Source organism: Triplophysa dalaica, chromosome 5 (assembly GCF_015846415.1).
Source record: "Triplophysa dalaica isolate WHDGS20190420 chromosome 5, ASM1584641v1, whole genome shotgun sequence".
Classification (NCBI taxonomy): Eukaryota; Metazoa; Chordata; class Actinopteri; order Cypriniformes; family Nemacheilidae; genus Triplophysa; species Triplophysa dalaica.
In genome coordinates, this window is record NC_079546.1 from 5,574,973 (window position 1) to 5,593,707 (window position 18,735).

Sequence of the window (18,735 nt, forward strand, 5' to 3'; positions counted from 1 at the left end):
TGCCTGGTAATAGGCCGATGATCAATGGTTTGTGAGGAAACAAATTCTAATTCGGCAGCTGATGAATGCACGCTGCGGCCAGAGCGATTGAAGTGGCGGGGGTGGCGAAGGGAGAGGAGAGAGAGCCACTGTCAGAATTTCAAATGCCTCTGGAGGTGGCGGTGTTATCATTATGTTTTTTTCTTGCCTGAAAGGAGCAAAGAGGAAGAAAGTGCTTAATTTGTTGCCCTTGATGTTCAGAGAATATCTAAACAATTGAAGAAAAACGAATACAGGCCTGACGTTTCAGATAAACATGATGCTTTGTTTTGTTTGAAATCGTTTACGTGTTGCATAAAGGGATTCAGAAGAAAGAAAATTATTTACACTGCAAGAAAAACACATATTTATTAAATCAGCGATGCTTTCCTGCAGCATTTGTCTGGAATTTGGACTTTTCCAGGTATTTGTTATTAAGTCATTTCAATACATTTTTGATGTCTTGCGCTACGGTAGTGTGCAGGATTGTGTTATTGGGTTTATGACATCTTTGTGCAGCAGATTTTTTCAATATCAGAGATATTTTAATATCAAACGTGCATTTTCAACACTTTTCGGACCGAAATTAAATTTCCTTTTTGAATTTTAGGCCTCAAAAGTACACAAAAAAACATAAAAGATAAGACGAGTCAGAAAACCGATTCATATCTCCAGGTGTGGGACAGGTGTTGATCACTTCACAGAAGGGTTTCCAAAATGATACATTTTATGATTTCAGATCAAAACAGCATCTCCGGTTGTTCCTTGTTACTTTCATTCGCGTGTAAGAATCCCAGAGGGGCCTTTTGTTTGATAGGGACTCATTTACGAAGATTTCGTAGCTCGATGAGAATATCGAAGTGACATCGCTAATGTATTTTCCATTGTGGACGTGTCTAATGATTACAGCAAAGCTGCACGCTTCAGCCTCGCCTAGCGACCACAAGGATAAAGCCTTGTGGAATAATTTAATTGGTGTCTGTTTTCCTCTCATCAAATAGTTGCCAGTCAACTGTGAAAAGCTGTTGTGCACCTCAAACACCTTTTGTGTCCAATCAGGTGCTGTGATTTGGCATTCTCTTTTAACTCGCGAATACGAGCCGTGAGGAATTTTAATTTCGCGCTGCCTCTTCGGCCTGCTAAAATATACATGCTATTCTGTCGGCCTTTATGTCGAAGGGAGCAGGATTTCCTCTGTAATATTCGACAAATATTGCACGGCCACTGACCACTGACTGAAGCAATGATCTCGACAGAAAATACAGGGGAATCATACAATACTATAGTACGCAATATTAAAAAAGTAGTTCCAGGAGTAAAGATCAAGAAGTATTACATGAACAGACACATTATAATAAGAAGAATTTTGATCCCCGGTCGTATAAGTTGCACCGTGGTCAGTTTAGTCAAAGCTCTGTCTACATGAGACTATACTCTCGCAAGCTGCGTTTAGAGAACATGTACCTCCGAATTCATTACAAGCCGAGCACGCTTAATTTGCCGCCTCCCTTGAGAGCCATTAGCGTCTGCAGCCTCAAACTGGCAGACCGGTGAAAGACAAGTGGCAGGTAGAGCTTCATCCATCTTCCTGCCCCTCCCTCTTTCCCGGTGGGCTGGGAAAAAGACCTCTGGAAGGCTTCTGTGCTGCTGATAGACGTTAGATGTTTATGGCAGAGTTCCCTTATTTTTGAAGCAGCAGGTGCTATTGTGCTCTATTGTTTGCAGAAGGAAAACATATTTAAATTATACAGATTATAATACAGATTTGCAACAACTCGAGGGAGGGTAAATGAAGACAGAATTTTCAATTTTCATTTTTGGGTGAACTGTCCCTTTAAGGATGATCAACACAAACTCAGCCCACAAGGTTGTTATCTGTTATATAAGCAAATGTTGTGTATCGGCTATTGCAAAAGCACTTGTATTTAACGCAGAACGTTTGACATTTCTGTACCTGATCATACCGCCAGAGTTGTCCAGTCTACATGCAGTTCGTCTTAGTAAAAAGAATCAGCTGGCTGGAAAAACAGTGCTAAGACCTATTAGAGTTATACATAACCTAAAAACATTTTTCTCAAAACTCAAAAATAAAGAGCATGACCTGTACTGAATGTGTCAGTGCTGATATTCTGCTACTTACCAATTGTGTTTTGCAGAATAAACACTATATTGAATCTGTCTTTTGCTGTAGCAGTCCTGGCCTGTCTGATCCACATGAACTGTTCTAGAGGAAGTATTTTATGTCTTTGCCAGTCCGTCAACAAAAAATATGTTTGTAAACAATCCATAAAATACAGTGGTCTTTAAAAAACACAAGTATTGATTTTTCAGCGCTCTGTACAGATGTTCGAGAGCAGGCCACTTTATTCAAAGCAAAGCGCAGACCTTGGTCCTCTAATCTCAAAATAAGAGCATGAATGTCCTATTTAAAGAAAGCTTTTAGTTAATATACATTTGTACGAGATGAGAAGTTTGCGCTTGAGTTTGCAACGGTGTCAAGAAATGCAAATTGAAAAGTTAAAATTGAAGCTACAGTAATTTTAAACACAGAAGACAAACATTGTAAAGATATTTTACAAAAAAATGGATGCAGACACGCTGATACATTATAACGGTTCTTTTAGATCAGAGTAAAAAAATCCTCCTCATCATTTCGTCTGTTTCGTGCTGAGGCCTTCTGGCTATGCACTTTTCCCGAGACGAGATAGCACAAACGTGTCTATATTTAGTCTGCTCAAAGGAAACGGCATAATTCCTTTAATTAAAGCCACACCAATTCATGAGATGTAGTGTATGGAGTCTCGCTTCCTACAGTATCAGCCGCTTACCTACAACACTACAGAGAAGCACTGTTTCAAGGTGTGTTGACAGTAACTCTTAATTTTGTAGGTATTCATGAAGGCAAATCTATTTGCTTCCCTCTTTTTTTTTTTGCCTTTGGGAAACATAGTTTTTGAAGGTTAATAAACAACCCTGCATATCCCAGGCCCCGAGATCATTTATCAGATTGTGATCTCTTACAGAGTCAGAGAGTGGCATGCAGTTTTATCATTTTAACAACGACGGCTAAAAGGCCCGAAGAAGTCCGCCTAATAGCTTATTTTGTTATATGATTTCGTTATCAGATATTTCTTTTTTCCCTTTACTCCTTTACTAGATCGCAGTGGAGTAACAGTCATGAATCCCTAATGAATGCGCTCTCTCTCCAATGTCCTGAGAGAAGGCTGCAGAATAATAGGCTCGTCCCTGGGCAGCAGAAACAGGCGCCTCATAGGCTCTTTTAACAGGAAACGTTTGGCCAAAACCTCAGATTTTTGTCGGGTCTCACAGACACGGCTTAGCTTAAGCCAGGAGTATGTCTTAATTAAATTAAGTAATTCAAGTTGCTTTTATTAAATTGCCTTAGTCATTTCCATCGTTTTTTCTCAAGATGCACACCAGTAACGTTTTTATCTAACTTTACTTTTAGTCTGGGACTTCTTGTCTGTGAAACTGGGCAAAATTTGTGCTTATTGATAGTAACCCATGCATATGTAATATATTTAAACATTTTCTCTGGATTAAATTATTAATTATGTTTAAAATTACATTTACAATAACATCCATTACATTTGGTAAACATTTATTTGTTTTGTTTTGTTTTTGTTTTTTTGATTTGTTTATTTTCATACTTTCTGATGGTCAAGAACTTCAGTAAACCTTTGTGTATATTATGCAACCAGATGATGTTACTTTGATAAAAAAGGGAAACAGGCAGAATATACATCATATAAAACAAAGTCATTAAGTGTTTATGCTGCAATATCATCCAAAGGGGGTCCTACAAATCAGGTATCCGTCTTCCTTTGTATATATTATCCAGGATACATTTTCTTTAGAGACAAAATAACCTAAATATTAAATCTTGTTTTCTGAAAAGTCATCAAAGATATCTTCCTACAGGGTATTAATAACAAACTTAAATGAGGTTTAAAGCACTTAATTTTTCTTGTTCCATTGACAGACATTTTTGCTTATTTTTCAGATTTTATTGGCAGATATTTTTGCTTATTTCTTATTCCATTGGCACACATTTTCCAAGACAAAAATAAGAAACTCATTTTTCAGTGTTACAAAAGTATGCCTCAACAGTCAATGAAAATGTACCTCAGCACTTATGTGAAAGTTCAGATGATTCTTGTCCTAAAGGTTTTTGAAACTCTTTGACAGGTTGTTCGGTGTGACGGGGAACTGTGCAGCGTGCAGTAAACTCATCCCAGCATTCGAGATGGTCATGAGAGCCAAGGAGAATGTTTATCACCTGGACTGCTTTGCCTGCCAGCTGTGTAACCAGAGGTGAGTCATACAGTGCAAACCGCTCCTCTTCAAATCTCATTCTTATTGTTTTCGCAAGCAATTGAGTACTTTCAGCAAATAAATGAATCTACATGCAGATCTGTTAAAGAGCCGCTCAGAAGTAGTCTGGAATTATGGACCGTTTTAAGTGAGGGGACGCTTTCCTATCCAAATCATCTTTACAGTGAATTACATATTACAGTAACCTTTTAACCGCCGTATCGTGTCTCAATCAAAGGGCAAATTTTTAAAAGGGGATCCCGGGATCTCTCGAGTACATAAGTCGACCCTCCTGGGGTTTGAAAAATGACCTTCGCATTACACCTGTTGTTCAACCACCATAAGGCGGTTTTGGCAGGCGTTTTCTTATCCAAAGCATCTGAAATTACATCGGCCTATTTACTACAGTACAGTCCCCCGGAGCAAAAAGTACATCGCTCAAGGGCACGCTAGTGATAGGGGATAAATCTCTTTAGTATATGAATCGCCCTACTGGGATGCAGACCAGCAACCTTCGGATTACTGGCACAACACGGTCCTGCCCAGGTGTTGTGCATACGCCGGTTACACTGAAATGGCGTCGTGTTAAAAGACGTTTTGGTCGACAGCTGTATTGATAATTGTTTTGCAAATACAAATGTAGTACTTTTATATCAAATCAGACGAACACAGAACGAATTTGTCATTGCTGCAGTTCATCATGCAAAAACTGCACTACGCTACTTTAAATATTGTACGCCCTGCAGTTTTCTCATTGCATAATTTGTTTACTTCATCACATTGAGCAAACTGCGTTGTTTGTCCTCATTCACTTACAAGCCATTTGTCTTCGCATCTGCAAAAGCTCAGTTAAGCAAGACCAAATAAGGAAAAAACGTATGCACGGGTTGTTCATCAGATATCCGTTTCAAGCACGCACAAAGAGACGAACGCACAGGTGGCACATGAGCCGTAAACACAAGAGGGGCAGATTGCTGGATTCGGTTACGCTCAATTAACACCAGGTTATTGTCTTGCCACTTCACTTGACTGCACGAACCACACTCACCTAATCTAAGAAGTCAGCTAATCTTCATCAGCACAACCACAGACAGGTCTACCGCTCGCCTGGCATTAAAGCCCATTTAGACCCAGGCAAATCTTTCTTTTCGAATTAGGCCAGCCGATCAACTGTTTAATAAAACCGGCGTCTGTCTGCTTCGCACGCCTGCTGCAGCTTTCATTCGCCAATCACAATTTCCCTGCCGCCCACCGCAAGAGTTATAGCATGATGCTGGTGTTAATTGCCTGTATGACTCGTGTTAGAATTTGCTGTCAGTTTATAGAAACTTTTGAATGTTTCGTGGAAAAACTGTTTTACAGTGTGGCACAAATATGATAAACATAAATGTATACATGACATTGCTTTCGATAACCAAAAACATTTCCTTTATCATTTACTCACCCTCATGTCATTCCAAGCCTGTATGAGAGCTTTTTGCAGAACACAAGATATGTTTAAGAACGTACAAACCCCACATTGACAGTTTAGGGACACAAAACTAAGACATTCTCGAAGATATCTTCTTTTGTGTTTTAAAGAAGAGTCATATACAGGTTTTGAATGAAATAAGAATGAATAACATATAACTAGGACCATCCCTTAATACAGCCACTAAAAATCACCATTTGGTTCAAACTACTTGTTGAGGGAAAGGATCTGTATATTTTGTCCACGGATGATGTGATGTGATATTCTGTAACCGAACGCAGTCAACTAAACCCAAATGTTCTACAACCCGACTGAATTTATTAGGGCGAGATGCCGTTTTCAACATCAGATCTCCACCGCGCGAGTGTTACCCAAGAGAGCAGTGTATCAACAGACTGATATGCAAATACCCCCCATTTGACCACCAGCAAATTCATTCGTCAACAAGCCGAGGAGACATTATCTCCACAGACACACGCCACCCGACATGTCTCAGACACTTTGTAGTTCCGTCAGTGTCTTTTGAGAAAGCCGAGCGAATTCTGATGGACTCGTTGAAAGAAAAGAGGAACGGCCGGGCTTTTCATGATGCGTCCGTCATCGTGACAGCTTCGCACATTACCCGAGCACAGACTCGTCCGATGGTGCTCTTTAATAAACATCAACACGAATCGCAAAACCCACTTAAAAGCTTTCCATGAAATAGGCATTTGAAAGAGACACAATAAGGTCAATCATTGTTTTGAATAGCCAGCTGAATTAGCTTTTATTTTGTTACATGCATTTATTTATTTCTTGAATGTGCTATGCACTTAGTGATTGAATCAAAATGTCACTGGCTGAATCTCGAATAAATGTAGTCTTTTTTGTATTTTTCTTAAAGCAACCTTTCAGCCTATATCTATTAGTTTTAAGGCTATCTAGATTGTATGTTAGCACTGAGTTTTTTTGTTTAAGTTTTATTATGCACGACACAGAAAAAAGGAAATTGATGACTCTTGTCGCACTGCACACATTTTTGTCCAATCGGATGCTCCCCAGACTGGCATTGTCCCTCCCTCTAATGCCACCTGCAACCTGTGCACATCAAGAATTTCCATGGGTTACGTAAATGAGGGTTATTTTGTTACTTAAGCCGCTTCGAAGATGGCTTTTCTAATTTGTTCATCTTTTGTCTCTTTTAATACACATCCCCACCCATAACCTCGCTCTTCTCATTTCCCTTCCTCAAACATTATTAAAGAGGCCGTGGCCTTTAAAAGAGCCATCTAATCCATCTTACAGAGCGCTCCGCTTGACATCAATGACGTGGAATAGGCATTTTGTTGCTGGGAACAGGCTATCAGGTCACTACGGTCACGCCGTATAATTATTCTCCCCCACGAGGGTCAGAAATGGCCCGACATTGCTGTTTAATGCATAGATTATTACAATCAAGGTTTTAATACAGCCGGACCACCCCTCCGTTCTCTACACACATAGCTAAAGCGGTTTCATTAGTCAAACCATCCCACACAAAAACAACAAAATCTGAAATACTGACAAAGATTAGTCTGACTTCAACAAATCAAATGTTCAGATTCAACAGTGCACATTATTTTAAATTCATTTTTCAATTCTTCCTGTCTTTACTGAACTCTCTGGTGGGTTGTATCGCCCTACATCTTACTTCCAAAATCTGACCCTTTTTCTTGTTAAATGTCCCCAGTAGATGAAATAAAATGGGTTGCACATGTCATTGCACATTTCATCACTTAAATTACTGACCGAACACTGAACTACGTTAAGGTTTGGACTTTCATGACACCTCATCAGATGGAACATCAGTCACGCTCAGTCTCATCTATAGAGTTTCACATCGTGCCGCGCAGCCAGGTCTAATCTAAGAGTGATTACTCATCAGTCGGATATGAATCTGCTCACCTGGCTTGGGGTTATATTCTCAGCCTGGTTAACAGGAATCGGAGTGGTGCACGTGTGCGTGTTTGTGTGGTTTTGACTACTATAGGCGGCCGTTAGCCACAGATCAGCCCTGCGGGGACACTTAATCGATGTGCCTGTCGTCTGCTCAGGCCTCAGTCCCTGGTGATGAGCCCGGGATACGCTGCTTAGAGGCCCTCTGGAGATTCGTAGAAGGCCAAAGCTCGGGTGGGAGATCAGACAGGTCACAGGAACGGGTCACCGTCCTTGTCGGAAAGTTGAAGAACGCGAGCCAAATTGGGTTCCCCGTGCTGAGGAATGGCTGTTTCGGCCAGTACGCCACAAACAACAGAGACTTCCTAAGAGACTTAATCAGATTTTAGTTTAGGGAAACATTGTTACTGTGAGTTCCCTTACACATGACACAAATAACTTTAAAGTCATTGACATTTATATTTCATAATATCAAAAATTGATCCAAAAAGGAATAGTTCACCCAAAAATAAAAAACGTTTTCATCTCTTATTCATCCTGATGTCATGCAAGTGATATTTTGAGAAATGTCATAGTGGGTTTGTGTCAATATAAAGGAAATCAACGGGGTCAATGTTGTTTGGTTACCAACATCATTCAAAATATTGTCTTGCGTGTTCTGCAGAAGAAGAAATTTATACACAAAAGAAGATATTTTGAGAAATGTCTCAGTAGTTTTGTGGCCATATAAAGGAAGACAAAGGGGGTCAATGTTGTTTGGTGACCAACATTCTTCAAAATATCTTCTTTTGTGTTCTGCAGAATAAAGAAAGATATACATGTTTGTAATGACGTGAGAATACATTAATAATGCACAAATTTGTATGTGTGGGTGAACGGTCCCTTTAAAAGGGAGGACTTGAATTCCTATAGATACGCATTACAACTTCTCTCCACCGTCTTTTACAAACTCTGTAGTCTATTTTTGAACTGATATATATTCAATTCCATTCTGTTCAAAGATTTCTTTCAGCATTTTTTCTCTCCCTCTTTATTCACTCTCTCTTTCTTCTCAGTCAGTCTGTACGTCTCACTCAGCTCCTGCATGTTATTTTACAGAAGAGGAATGTTACTACTCTAGTTAACACAGACCTCAGAGGCAAATAGCTGACGAAGCCATACATCATTAAGTCCATTGCCTTGGAAGCCATCTTTTCTTTAACAAGACGGGTCTCGATAGACATATTCATCATTACTGTCACACCTAAGGAAAAAGAGAGAGAGCGAGAGAGACGGAGAGAACAAGAGATGTATTAAAGGTGGTGAACGACTGAAAGAAATAAAACAGAGCCTGAGAGAACGTAATGGAATTGTAAGTTGACCCTTCACTAAGCCGCGCCTTGAAAACATCACTGACCAATCATAGCGTAGCAATCCACCACAAATCATAAGCTTTTGAGGTTTTCTAATGTAATACTATGGATATTACGTGTATTGTTCAAAAGTGCAGGGCATGCTGGGTCATCCATCACTCCTAATTGACTACGTATAATATTAGTAAGGACATTTATATGTGCTCCAAGGTATTTGCTCCACTGTTTTTAATAAAGTTAATGCATAATTCAGCAGTTTCTTAAAAGAAAAGAGACTTTCTCATTTGAAACCTTTCGCAAAAATGCACTCCTGCGTTAAGGAAGGGACAAACTTGTCAGAGCATGCAACGGTAACCAAGTTTAACGGATTGCAAAAATTGACTTGCGGTCAATATCAAAAAGGTGCAAAATTTACGGTCACGCCTGAACAAACACTACATCAGACCCGTTTACTTTCTTCCCTCCTCCACTTGATGGAAAATACTAAAAAGCAATTAAATTAATCTAAAAGTTGAACTCATCCGGGAGGAGAGATTGAAAGGAGAGGCCAAAGGGGAACGCATCAAGCTAAGGGTAATGTAGGTGCTCGGCACACGTGGCGATGGGTAATGACTGCACGAGTAGAAAAGCGAAGGGCAGCGCGAGGGCATTTATTACCGCCGTCTCTGATGGGCTGACTGCAATATCCTCGTCATAATTGGCACGCAGATGTCACAAACGCTGTTGACATTTCACCAAGCAGAAACAATTTGGCGCTGCGAAACGGGCGGCGACGAGGGTAAGAGGCAACAGAAAACACGGGCTGTAAATAAACAGAAAGATCCTATTAGCCGAGAAAGCGAGAGAGGGAGAAAAGAAAGAACGGCGCTCAGAAGAGGAGGTGAAGAGGGCCGGGATGTCAAAGAAGACAGACACTAATGGATTCCAGGCAAGAATGTGTCATTTAAACAGGACGTTTTTATCGGAGTGAATGACACCATTACATTAAGCACACCGCTGCTTTGTGTTAATCACCGTGTCAACAAGCGCCGATTAATGGATATTACTTGTTGATACTTGGTCCAAACTAATGGCTGCGTGCTCACGCTTGACATCGCCGTGTCGTGGATAACGAAGAGAAAGTTTTCCAGAGTTGTTTGTGAGGGAGGAAAGATTTTACAAAGTATTCTCGCGCTCGCTCATTATATTCCAGAATGACGGAGAGGATAATGCTTCCCAGATGAGATCTGATCTTGACTATCCTACGCATGAAAATGGTGTCGAGTAGCAAGTTCAAGAGCTACTAATTGGTGAAAGGTCAAGACTATGAGTGAATCATACATCTACTGTATGTGCATATATGTGACGAAACTTTGGATTCACAATACAGTAGCTTTTTAATCCGACTTTAGGTATCATTCAACACCTAGTGAGGTTTAAGCATTAATTTCTGAATATACATTTTATAAATGTTAGAAGTCATTAAGGGAAAGCATCAAAAATGTTTTATTTAAAGATGCAATCCGTAACTTTTTTGGTTATGAATCAAAATTGAGCAAATGAAAATATAGCTCCTCACCTTACACTAATTTGCAATATAAGTGAAAAATAATGATTTATAATTGGAAATAACAGTTTGACGTCATTTGGCAAAAGTAACCTGCAATTTTACTTCAAACAGAGATGCGACTTTAAAATTGATACTTTAATTTGTACATATTTTTCTTTTGTGTGCTATTTCTGTTTAATGCCTTTAAAGTATCGTGTCATGAGACCACATGAAGAGTTAATTTGCAAAAACAGCTAACTCGGTTTTTTAATGATTTAAAAAAAAACTTTATTAATTATTTAAAAAAGCATGTTTTTATTGTGTTTTATTGTGTTAGTTTGTTGTATTTTTATAAGTTATAACTTAATATAAAACAACTGCAGTTTAATTGATAATTCATTAGTTATTATTACTTACTTAAAAAAAAGAAAACTGCAGTTTAATTGATATTTAAATTGAATGCACAATAAAACAAGATTTTTGAAATGTAAAACTTAGTTATCCGTTTTTGCAAATTAATTCTTCATATTAAAGAAATTACAAATCAGTTTTTGTGTGGTGTGCAGACTAAAAATGACTCACTCAGGAGGTTGCATTGCAGTTAGGATACTGTCTGTTTAGGCAGAAGGGAGCTTACCAGGTTTCGTAACAGAGCCCTTTTTCTTGCACAGCCCTCTACGCTTGAAACAGGAGAGGGAGGGTCGGGTAGGGAACGCCAGTAAACACAAGCACTCGTTGGCGCACCGACCTTGTCGAACTCTCGCTGCGAGCAAGATAAGCAACCCTCAGGACGACTAAACACACAGAGCCTTCTCGCTCCCCGTTTTTCTTTCTCTCTCTCTCTCCCTCGCCTGCCTGACCAACATAATCTTCTTTCCAAAAGGTCAAGTGAGACAGCGGCCCGTTGGGCAGCGGTAAAGCAGAGGAATTTGTGGGGTTTATTTATGAAACCGCTGCAGGTGGAGAAGAAGCCGGGTACCGTTGAGATACACTCTAGAGATACTCTATCCAAGCCGCGTGTCCGCGGGACAAGTCCTCTAGATGTACAGTGATATTGAGGGGGTGGGATACTGCTCGTTGAATAAGTATGTCTTCATCTGTGTGTATCGCATTCGTTAATAATGAGGACCTTTGCTCTGAGCTCCTGTTATGGGTGTTGCTTTAACTTCGGCACTTTGGGAATTTTTAGGGACTGAAACACTAGTTTAATGAAAATGCATTACAGTGGAAATCTGTCATTTACCCAGCAAACATTTCCTCGATTTCCACATGTCAAATTATAATGTTTGACAAATCTGTGGTGGAACATTTTGGAACGAAAATGCTTTATCTCACTATGGGTAATGTTATGGGAAATTAATGTGCAATTTTAGAAATCTGCGTATCCTAATGAAACACAATTACTTCCCTCACAGGGAGAGTTTTGATTGTGTTTTTGATTGTTTTTATCCACACACCACACATCTAGTATTCCAACACTGTTGTCTCCTTTGTAATCGCGCCAGGTCTAGGGGACATTTCCCCTCCAAATTTTTCTTGGGCCCGTCCAAAAAGCTGACATTTAAAATAAAAATGTCCAAAAATAGTTCACCCAAAAAATGGTGCCCATATTTGGGACAACTATACCTCTATTAAATACTTTTATCACATGACTTATTAAATACTTTCAGATTGCAAGTTTCAGGAGATTTTAATATGGGGAAAAGTTGAATTGATATTATTATAAAAAATGATACTGTCTATTTTAGAATATCAAAATCAACTCCTGTTCTATATTACTTTGCTTCTAATCACTTACATGAACTTCTGTTTTCTTGTTTTGTCTGTCCAGGTTCTGCGTTGGAGACAAGTTCTTCCTGAAGAACAACATGATCTTGTGCCAGACGGACTATGAGGAGGGTCTGATGAAGGAGGGCTATGCGCCACAGGTCCGCTGAGCTCCCCTTCTAGCGGCCCTGTGCACACCAGGGGAAGAGCTGAGAGAGGACCTGAAGGGGACATGCAATCAAACACAAAGCACTAGCGTCCTCTCCAGCCCCTGGCCCCAGTCAACTGTATATATGAAGACCCTAGATAAGGGAAAGTACTGTACAGATTAGCCATAGAGACGTTTTTTGGTAAGTGGGAGAAAATGAAGATCTCACGAGAGGCATGACGACGGTCTCGGACATCGACTTTGGTCATGATGATGATGATTGATGGCTTCATGAAGACTCAATTTGAGAGCCCCGCTTCAAGACCCCTATCCACCCCATGGCAATGCCACTTTTTACTTCTTTCAAAAGTTCCCTGGCCGTGGAATTTAACCTAAAAAATAAGCTAGATATTTATTTTAAGAAAAAAAGGGAGTCACGTAAACAAAATGTTTTTATAACGGATCTTTGAGCCAGACATCAAAATCAAAACTAACGAATAGCGAAAACAATTCCCTAACTTCTATCACCCTGTTTTGTACCTAAAAGATGTCACTAAAAACATTTAAGTATGACTGTATGTGATGGGGTTGGTGGGCTATGAAAAAAGGGTGTTTGTTACTTTCACTGTATTTATTTAATATGCTTTTTTGTTGTTGCGCATTATACAAAGGCTCTGTCCCTGATGTGTTTATACCTGAATTGAATCACAGTTCAGCCGTCAAACATCTCCTCTAGACAACCTGTTTCTCAATGTCATGTATTTTGTGCGGCACATGTTGCTCAGCAGGCGTAATCTCAAAACAATCAGGTCAAATAAACTGTTGGCATTAACAGAACAATTTAATACCCGGTCTGAGGATTTGCCGTCACCAGGATTTGTTTACTGTGGAGGCGATGATCAAGCGCACATCACTACCGTAACCTTCAGAGTTGATCATCCTTTTATGGATACGGCTACCTTTAAAGACAGAGGGCGCAGCCAATAGGCAAAATGTGAAGACAAACTTAATTTGTATATGGTGGTTGTACATATTTAAAAAAAGATTCCTTTTTGCTTGCTATTGTATATGGATTTTCTTTTAATGTGTTATTCAGCATGAGATGTTTATTTTTAGGATGTGTACATACTGTACTGTAATCATTTTAAGCACAAATGTAATACAGTTTTATTGTGTTAGCACTGTGTGTTGACTTCTATTCTTCACTTTTTGTCTAAAAAGCATTCATTTGTCTAACAATATTACACGTAACACTTTACAACACTTTCTAAAGCGTAACATGTAACACTTAACAAATATCTTTACAGCACGTAACACTTTACATCATTTATTCATCTTTAATTTGAATATTTACTAATGCATTTTAAAAAGTAAAACGTCTGCTAACATTTAACATGAACAAACACTCAACAACTGTTTTTGTATTAACAAACATTAACAAAGATTAATAAATTCTGTAAAAATATATTGTTTGTTATTAGTTTATTGGATTAAGTAATATAAAATCTTATTGTAAACTGTTACCATATTATCTTAAAGGGATAGTTCGCCCTAATAATTTCCATCATTTACTCACCCCCTCATGTCCTTCCTAACCTGTATGACTTTCTTTCTTCTGAAGAACACAAAAGAAGATATTTAGAATTATATAACCAAACAACGTTGACCCGCATTGACTTCCATTGTATAAACACAAAATTTACAAAATATTTTTTGCTTCGAAAGTCGCATACAGTTTTTGTCGGTGAACAACTGATTTTAACAAACATGGGGCATTTCAAGCCGCATCAGAAACCGGGTGAAAAGACCTTTCTCTTTCTCAAAACAGCAGACGGGCTGGTTTGCATACACCCTCATTCATTTCTACAACAGAGTGTTTACTGAAGCAATTTGGGTTAAGTGCTTTGCTCAAGGGCACAACTGTAGATGCCGAGCAGCCAGTGGTGAACCCTCAGGTCTCCACTCCATTAGCCTATCCAGCAGACCATGCTGCACTTCCGGCTTTGTGATTGATCATAAGTGCGCTTTGTCATTTTGGAAGCCATTTTGCTGTCATTGCGCCTCAAAAATATCCACCCCTGTAGTCTAGAAAAAAGGGTGAGAGTCTTTCTCTGTGTTTCTGAGAACAGTGCAAGAGAATGTTTAAGGCGCTGAACTGTTGGACTTAAACCGATAGCTCGCCTAAAAATTCTGTTGTTTCAAATCCTTGTTGTTATTCTTTCTGCCACGGATAATAGAAAGGAAATCTCACGCAATAGTGTTTCTGTAATTGTTCCACAAAACAATTGTGGGTTTGATTCCTAGGGACATACAGCAAATGGTTTAGTCGGTCAAGAAAAATGACAAGCAATCTCTAAAAAGGACCGTATTCCAAAACTGATGGACCGTCTAAAGCTTGAAATAGAGTCTGTCTACGATACAAAGCTCTTTTCTCTCCCACTAAGGCCCACACTCAAACCATTTAACACCTTTGTAGTTTGCTTCGCAAGAAAAGCCGAAATACGGCTTGAAGATCCTCTTCACTGTACCAGCGAAACGGCGAGATTAAAGTTCTCCCCCTAATTACGGAGGCTGTTTAAAGTGGCCTGTGAAGTTTGACAACAGCCGCGCTCACATCACATTACGGCCTATAATAAGCAGACCAATTAAACTAATTGAATTTCTTTAGCCCGAAACACAGTGGGAAAAATGTCTTTGATTAGACTCAAGCTGTTAAGTCCTTCCATAAAGAGCAGACTCTTCTGAAACCTCACTAGATAACAATCCAGTCATCAAGGGAAGAGCGAGATCCACTTCACTCATTTACAGTAATTGTCTTAAACGTCGCTGCGTTTGAAGAAAGAAATGATGAAACCGATCGGTTCGCTATTATTCCTGGTTTTGGAGCGATGCGTCCTTGCCGTAATTCATACCCCGCCAATTACAGATTATATAACTGTAAAACACGTCAAATACATGTTTTCTGTAGTGTGCAATTTAGAAAAGCACCACCGTAATTGTTCATGGAAATTATGCCGGCATGAAGTTTAATTAAAAACAACATTTAGCATGCATATTAAATGAGAGGAACACAACCTGTAAAATTCAAGTCACATTTAAGATCATTTCTATAATGTTGTAATTGCATTTCCAAGCAAGGAGATTAAAGGGATAGTTTCGCCCAAAAATGAAAAGTCTTCCATCATTTATTCACCCTCATGTCAAATATGAATGACTTTCTTTCTTCTGCAGAACACGAAAGAAGACATTTTGAAGAACATCGATAATCAAACAACATTGACACCATTGACTTCCATAGCATGGTCACAAAACCATTGCAGTCATTTCTCAAAATATCTTCTTTGTGTTCCACATATAGAAGTTTGGAATGGCGTTACAGTGAACCAGCAATGACATCATTTTTGGGGGGAACGTCCTCTGTAAATTAAGAGCAAATGTCAACCACATTCTCAATGTGTCGCCTAAAAAAGGCCTTAACAATATCTAAAATGTGACATTGGGAGAAGCCAAACTACACTATTTACAGTATGTTTTCTTTTTGTAGGCATTTACATGAGAAACATCTAAAACAAACATGCTTAAATACAACAAGCGAGAAGTCTTGAATTCTCCTGAGCTTCAAAAAAATAATCTAAGGCGAGCAGTGAGACCATGTATAATGCATACACAAAAAAACTCAGGGAACCATACCTTCAAATTCTTCTGTCCAAACTCACAAAAGCTATTTTCTCTCTACTCAACTCTTTTTAATCTCGGAGACATTCTCCAGTTCTGTTATTTAACACAACGTTACTGTTTTATAAACACTGATCACTAGAGCGTTTGTTAAATGTACTCGACCAAAAGCTGAAGTGCAGAGGGGGGTTCAGAAACATTTAGTCCTCGAGGCCGCCAGCGACGGCAAACTACAAAGAAATGAAAATAAAATGTACATTTTTCATGAAACAGTCATTAGGGACATAAAGAAAGCGCATTAGATGCATGTATAGCTGACCGTCAGGAACGAACACATACTCATTCAACTCTTCTCGCTTGGCAAACGGCTCCAGGGGCAAAAATAATGATCTGCAATGATGATGCCAATGCTAGCTGGACCAGATAACAAAGATCTTAATGACCCCTTATCCTTCGGCCTCTTCATAGAGAGGGGTGCCACCACGAATATATTCTCGTTGTTGGGTCATTAGCTCTTTACTGTGGCGATAATGGACGAACTGCGAATTCAAGTGTACATTACCCAGTGGAAAACAGCCTTGAGACAGACTGGCCGAAGATGCTCGGGGATTGTTTTTCAGCCCTAAACATTAGCTGGTATTGACAACCCACAATGACAGATTTGTTAAATGAAGTCAATGTAACGGTTAATACCGCATAAAAAAACAGAATAAAAATTTGACTAAAATAAGATTGAGTGTGCCGTCAATCTGAACGGTGGAGGTGCACATAAGTGCCTCACATCGTCCCCTGTTAGCTGGGAAGAATGCTAGTTATTTCACCTTAAGCACGCTTAAATGTCACTGGGAATTTATTCCACGCGCTCATTCAGCTGATCTGTGATCTTGAAGAATGCAAGATGTTTTATCAACACGGGCGAATCTACAAAAAGCGGCCCGCCATTATCAGTAATGTGCGCTGGATAGCAAACGGCGGACCGTGATTCAGAGTCTTTGAGCTCTGTGAAGTTCTGCCTTTTGATGTGGCGCGCTAACCTATACCAGATGGGCCGGGATTGGTGTAAAAGAATAAGAATACCGGCTGTGTTCAGTGACATGCTGTTGTTGTAGTACACTGTCTGAACTAATATGTATTTACTGTGAAGCTGCTTGGACACAATCCAAAAGTTGGAAAAGTCTGATAGGGATGAATTTGAACTGTATGTTAATTCAGTATATAGAGTATGTAGATGGCTATGAAATCTACAGGACACCAACTGCACACCATTGACTACCATATTCGGAAACGTTGCTTTATAATTTCTTTGTTTGGTTTGAACCCAAAAGAAGATATTTTGAAGAATGTAGGAAAGCAAACAGTTCTGGGCCATTGTAGTCAACTACCATGCCATTCAACTGGTTGGTTATAAGCATTCATCCAAATATCTTTCTCTGTGTTCATCAGAACAAAGAAATTCATACGGTTTTTGAACAACTCGGAGGCGAGTAACTGATGAATTTTCATTTTTGGGTGAACGGTCTCTTTAACACGTTTAACAGTTCCTTTAAATGTTGAGATTGTCGACATCATTGTCTTCAGTTACACGGATATAGACGTATATATTTTGTGGATCTGAATTAAGCGATTCACTCATGCAGAGCCACTAATGGCTATTTCGGCGTCCAAGTTAACACCTTCTCTCAAGTAAAACTACACAGCTGGAGCCGAGAATACCTCTAGCCTTTCATGGGCTTTTCCCATTTGACCTAATTCATACCAAATTGGAGAGATGATTGTATTCAGCGGGGGGTGCGAGTCGCGCGTAACTCCCGACAACATCCTCGCAATCCCTTTCAAATGAATATTTGAGATTATTCAAGGCAATTTTCTACCGTCCCCACCTCAAGCTCGTGTGTCCGGGACAGGCGTGACGACTTGAAACATCTTATTTTGCCGAAATGGCTGCGGCATCAGGGGGAGCTGAGCTCCGGGTTTCTCTCAGCAGGTGATTTTGGAGTAATCAAACATTGCTGTGTTGCTGTGGGACCCGACTAAAGCCTGTTAAACGGAAGACCGGTGAGATAACAGCACTACCTCGTCTCTACCAACCTCAGAAACAAACCCTCCTCCGAGACTTATTTGCTGCAGATGGGCTTGTGATTTCACCGCCTCACGGTGAGACACCCGATGAGTGATATGAGAAGAATGTTGATCTGATGGACCGGCGCATACCCGTGGCCTTGAGTCGAAGCCTTCGGTAGGCGAGAGCTTTATTTCGGGGGCGTAATTGGACTCCAGGTTTTTAAGGCCTTATTGAGTAGAGAAGTACTTGTGCACAACTACATCTCCAAAGGTTATGTTGGAATCCATGGATTTCGGTGCACGGTTGTGATTTAAGATTGGAATCAACATCCAAAATGTTAGGAATCGGTGACCTCGCTCAACCTTTCACGATCACTAAATGTAGTAAACAGTGCACACCAGACTTGTTATCAACACAGAGCGCTGGAAAAAGACTAAAATACAGGTCGCTAATAAGATCAGTGAG

The 18,735-nt window shown here is 39.6% G+C and overlaps 1 protein-coding gene across 4 annotated transcripts in view; it reads left to right on the forward strand.

Moving 5' to 3' along the window:
• lmo3 (LIM domain only 3) overlaps positions 1-13,931 on the forward strand; it is a 37,943-nt gene extending 24,012 nt beyond the window's left edge. For all 4 annotated transcript variants that reach the window (XM_056748458.1, XM_056748459.1, XM_056748457.1 and 1 more), the window contains exons 3-4: positions 4,228-4,353; positions 12,450-13,931. In XM_056748458.1, coding sequence (XP_056604436.1) covers positions 4,228-4,353; positions 12,450-12,555 — 232 coding nt within the window. In that variant the 3' untranslated portion in view covers positions 12,556-13,931. The remainder of the gene's footprint in view (positions 1-4,227; positions 4,354-12,449) is intronic.
• The last annotated feature ends 4,804 nt before the right edge of the window (positions 13,932-18,735 follow it).